Source organism: Diabrotica undecimpunctata, chromosome 6 (assembly GCF_040954645.1).
Source record: "Diabrotica undecimpunctata isolate CICGRU chromosome 6, icDiaUnde3, whole genome shotgun sequence".
Taxonomy (NCBI): Eukaryota; Metazoa; Arthropoda; class Insecta; order Coleoptera; family Chrysomelidae; genus Diabrotica; species Diabrotica undecimpunctata.
This window is the reverse complement of record NC_092808.1, coordinates 38,345,855-38,351,345: the sequence shown is the minus strand read 5'-3', so window position 1 is coordinate 38,351,345 and position 5,491 is coordinate 38,345,855. Positions and strand designations below refer to the sequence as shown.

General features: G+C 29.3%; 1 protein-coding gene across 1 annotated transcript; it reads right to left on the bottom strand.

The window, feature by feature from the left end:
* Window positions 1–3,770: 3,770 nt before the first annotated feature.
* LOC140443102 (uncharacterized) lies at window positions 3,771–4,359 on the bottom strand. Its single transcript, XM_072534174.1, has 3 exons — window positions 4,223–4,359; window positions 4,033–4,119; window positions 3,771–3,983 (listed from the first exon to the last, which is right to left on the bottom strand). Exons 1-3 carry the CDS (start codon window positions 4,259–4,261, stop codon window positions 3,771–3,773), a joined length of 339 nt encoding a protein of 112 aa, XP_072390275.1. The 5' UTR covers window positions 4,262–4,359.
* Window positions 4,360–5,491: the final 1,132 nt, after the last annotated feature.

Genomic DNA, 5,491 nt, shown 5'->3' with positions numbered 1-5,491 from the left:
ATCGTATTATCTCATTGTTTTTACCAGAATAGTAGTTTGGTAGTTTAGGTAATCTAAAATTCACGTAACAGCAAAATCGTCTTGTACCCAGTGCCATTAATCCTCTTTAACCTACATAAATATTTGAATTTATTTTCAAAAAAAAGATTAAGTATTGATCCTGAATAACCCAGCCATACATACCTAACCTACATAACATTCATATTATACATTCGATGCCATACACGTTGGAATCAGTTTAAATAGATGCAGGGAAGAGGAAAATTCTGAGTGCGCATTTTCCAAAAGCCAATTTCTACGTGAAAAAGGATTCCTAGGAAGCGAAGGTATTGATGCTAGCACACAAAATTTCTATTAAGAATGTTCACAAACTTGAGGCTAAAGCAAAATATATATATTTAGAGGAACGTATGCATTATATAGTACACAAAAGTGGTATTTTAATAATATGATTATACTTTTCTAAAAGCTGGAAAAGTTTCGCTAATTGAAAATTCTTTAATTAAAAAGTAAGTATATATTGGTGTCATAGTTGTTAATACTCTGGCCTAGATCTTACCATTTAGAAAATGCGTTAAATAACACAGTATATTTATTTAGGAATAAAAACAATAGGAATAAAAACAAAATAGGATTTAGGAATAAAAACAAAATAGGATTTAGGAATAAAAACAAAATAGGATTTTGAATCAAACTAAGTACAGGTTTACGAAAATATTTGACAGCAATTCAATTTACAATAAAATTCTCATTAAAATATTATATATATATATATATATATATATATATATATATATATATAATATTTTAATGAGAATTTTATTGTAAATTGAATTGCTGTCAAATATTTTCGTAAACCTGTACTTAGTTTGATTCAAAATCCTATTTTGTTTTTATTCCTAAATCCTATTTTGTTTTTATTCCTATTGTTTTTATTTTGAAATAGGATTTTGAATCAAACTAAGTACAGGTTTACGAAAATATTTGACAGCAATTCAATTTACAATAAAATTCTCATTAAAATATTATATATATATATATATATATATATATATATATATATATATATCTATATATATATATATATATATATATCTATATATATATATATCTATATATATATATATATATATATATATATATATATATATATATATATATATATATATATATATATATATATATATACGCACCAGTGGATAGCTCCTCCTTATATAGGAAATTTACATATAATAGGTCCTCCACTGTGGTAGGTCCTCCGTATACGGAGGACTTATCGCAATCATTATAAAAGAAGTCTAAACGTCATTCTAAACCATTGAGCAAAATTTCAGATGGATGAGTTATTGCATGTTTTTGTACGTTTGAATACTTTAGTTCAATATGATCGCCACATTACTTGTTGTGTCGCCAGCGTCGGCGTATATTTCGTTACGTATATTCAAATTATAGTTTACCGACCTTAGTTCTTCCTATTTTTATATTACGGTGGTTTAGTCCTCCTCTGGAATAATGATTCGAAAACTACTTAATAGTCTTCCAATCTTTCTTTAATATCTAAAGTAATATAATATATATATTTTAACAAAAAATCTGAATCAAAGTAGACAGTTTTTTGTTTACAATAAAAGTGATGGTGAAAACGAAAAATGAATTCAAATGTAATGTATTTGTTATATTGTAAACGAATCTGATTATTTAAGGGCTATATATATTATTGATAATCATTTGTAAATTTTTAACAAGGGCTAACGAAAAAAAAAACATGTATATATGTTCGTTATAAATATTTAATTTTAATCATTATTTATATTTAAAAACAAATAATAAAAATATGAACAAAACTGAATATATAAACACAAATAAAAATACTTAACGAAAACTCAGAATATATTGCAAAAACTGAATTTCGAAAAAAACTTGACATTTAACACTTTTTATATTCATTTTGAACGAAGACCTTTATTTTGAGCCAATTTTTATTTTTTAATATATCAGGATTTTTTAAAATCAGATCTTCACATTCCGATTTTTTGGTAGGCCTCTTTTGTTTAATGTGGGTTTTAAAATACATTTTGACTACTTTCTTCTGATTTTCTGTCCACGGAACTAAAACCCTTTTTTTATTTTTTGCCTTCTTATCCAATATTCCCTTTTTTTCATTATTACAACTTTCTGAACCTTTTGATTCAATAACATCATTGGTTTCATTTTTTTGTTCCCCAAATACCTCGTTATTATGTCCATCATCATCTTCCATAATGTCTTCTTCCAAATTTATCTCTATTTTTTCTAAACTTTTTCCCTTGAATTGACCTGCTTTACCTTTCTCCATTAACAGGAGTAACTTAGAGATCTTTACAGTTTGATAAATGTCATCGGGGAGTCTATACGAAGATCGATGAATTCCTAATGTGTGACCCATAAATGAAGCCAGTTGCTCCATGTCATTTTCCGACATGGTAAACAACTGGGTTAGCGTTGCTAGATGTTTTCTCAGCCTTGTACATGTAAGAGTACTAGGATTTTTAGCTCCGCATAATTTAGCATATTTTGACATTACTTCATACCCTCGAATTGGTTTATCAAATTTTGGATTAACAAAAAGGTAAATACTTGGTGTTTTTAAAAGTAAATCTCTACATTTTGTAATCATTTCTAAGTGTTCTTGTACATCCTTACTTACTAGGACGGGTACACCACGTCCCCTTTTACCTTTTATTACTATTCTTCTAAAACTTTTCATTAAAATTCTTTCGGTTTCTGAAATTGCTTCAGAAAATTCTTCATAACATTGATTATCTTTAGCGCTAATGTAACTCTGTATGGTCATTCTTTCTAATTCACCAGGGCGCCTTCTATTTAATAAGATAAGACGGCAATATATAGTTTCTAACAGAAACACGTAAGAATTAATATCATTATTATTTTTCTGTAATTTATCACAAGATTCATTTGCCCTTCGCACGAGATAGTTTTTCAATAGCATAAGGTCACTTGCTAGTGGTATTAACGTCACTTTGTTCCATTTTTTCATGTCTAAATCATTTGCAGCTTGACTGGAAATATCATATTTCCAATTTCCTTCTATTATTTGTATTAAAGATTTTAAGTCAGCTTTAGCGCTGGCACTTCTAACTGTAAACTCAGACTTTTTCGCATTAAGCATAAGTGCTATATCACAACACTGTTTTAATGTAGTGCCAATATTTTTAGCAAATGATGGAGCTTTAAACGTTTTGCTCTCGTTATCATATTTTGAAACTATTTTAGTAGCAAAAACTAAAGAATCGTAATATTCTGGTTTCAACGAGTTAAAAAGCGTTTTGATTGAGGAACTATTTCTTCTTAGTTCGATAACAATTTTAGCTAATTCCCTCATTTTTCTTGACGCTACTGGTATAAAGTGTTGTTCTCTATGGATCTTCAAATATCTTGAGCCAAACGCACAAATGAGCGGATCTTTTTTAGCCACGAGTGATACATTGTCTGCTCGTATTCGAGGAAAAACAGTTTCTTTTAAATAAGTGTCCAATTTAAGGTGCCTTAATAAGAAATTTTGTGCTTGTGATTGGGAATTTCTGGTTATTGAATAAGGATTACATATTTTTCTGTGGCGCCATAAGTTTTTTGCCGAATACATGCCGAAGCAGTGGTCACACGGTAGGTAGTTTGTATCTGCAGATCCTTTCCTAACTGGTTTTAAATTTGCAGAACCTAACAAATAGTTTCCCTTTTTTCTCAAAGCAAATAACAACTGCTTTCTCGTTTTACTTCTTGGAGGGTAAACCAAAATTTTTTGAACTTCCTTCTAATTCGCTTTGATGATTTCGTAGTATATGTCTAGGAAAATTTAATACAACTGATTCACAAAAGTAACAAAAAACAGATTTTTTTAAAGACTTCGTATTTATATTGCAAGTTTCTTCCACATGTTGATGGATATTTAGGCTGACAGAAGACGAAGGTGAATTAGATTGTTCCTAAAAAGTATGTGCTTTGAATTATATTGCTTATTTGAAATAAACTTACCTCAATATTTAACTCATCTTTGTTAACTTGTTTTGGACAAAAGTGGGAAGAAAAATTATTTATTTCTGGAGAACCTGAAGACTTTTCCTAAAAACCCAATTAAATCAATATTATATTTTTTCTGTTATCCATTTCAATATTACAGAGTACACAACACATTTTATTCTTTTAAAAGTTTTATTGCACTTACTGAAGAATCATCGAAGGGAACATAATTGGAATCTAACATTTCATCAGAAGCTGGTGATGGAGTTTCTAAGTCTGGAGAATCTGTGTTATCTTTATCACTTTCTTCAGGTGTGAAGATACTGTCAGGTGAACCATAAAATTAAGGGGAACTTAAGGATATTTCCTAAAATTATTTTTCATAGTAAAAAGTGACTGAAGTAGGGAAATACAGTAGGCGGTAAAATAAACAGTACTGAAATGAATATTGAAATGTATATGAATATCTATATATTTAGTATACATGATATAGCCTTACCAACATTATTCATGACGACGTTTCCGATAAAATAAATGTTAAAGATGCCCTCTGGCACTAAAAAAATCTAATTGGAGTTTGTTATTCCGGAATGTCAGACATTGTATCGGTCTGCCTCCATCAGCATTCCCCATATGTACGTATCATGTGGTGTTAGTTAGGTTAGGCCTGATAATTGCGATGGATATGGAAAATCACTGAACAGTATTCGAAGAGACTCACTGACCGTGTGACAGATTGCCCGTCCTGCTAAAACTATTGTCGATTTTAAGCTTTTTGGACCGATTTCGCGACCTTTTCCGTATGATCGAAAATAGTACTCCACGATAAAAAAATTTTCTGCAAAACTAAGAACCATCCTGAAGCACCTAAAATTATCATGGCATTCACATAAGTTATAACGTCGTTCAGAAATCACTTAATACGTTTCGGCGCATGACACATACAAATCTGAGGCATACGCATTTTAGTACTGTTTATTTTGCCGCATACCGTTCATATTTGAGAATAAAATGCTCTTAAATGTTAAACTTACGGAAGAAATGTCAGATGCATTAGAATTTTTAATCGGTAATATTTCATTAGCGGTTTTTTTACCAACTTTATACTGATCTTCATCTTTGTTATGTTGTTCTTGTAGTGTAAAATTACAAGGGAGTATATTTTCTTTAGATCCACTATAAAATCGAGAGCTTTTGATCTACAAAATATTTTTTTTATTTAAGTATAAGCAATGTTTTTTTAAAAATCTAACTGGAACTTACCGAAAGAATTTCAGTTGAATTTACTTTCTCGCTTACTGATTGGTTAATTTTTACGGGACTTAACGCTCTGTTACAAAAACGAATTGGTTTCATCCTAAAAATATACTGGTGATAAAATATCTAAGTATTGTTTAACTGAGTGGGCAAAAATTTGAACCCTACTTTTTTTATACTCTTATACTTTAATACAAAATTTTTATGCTCGTATTGA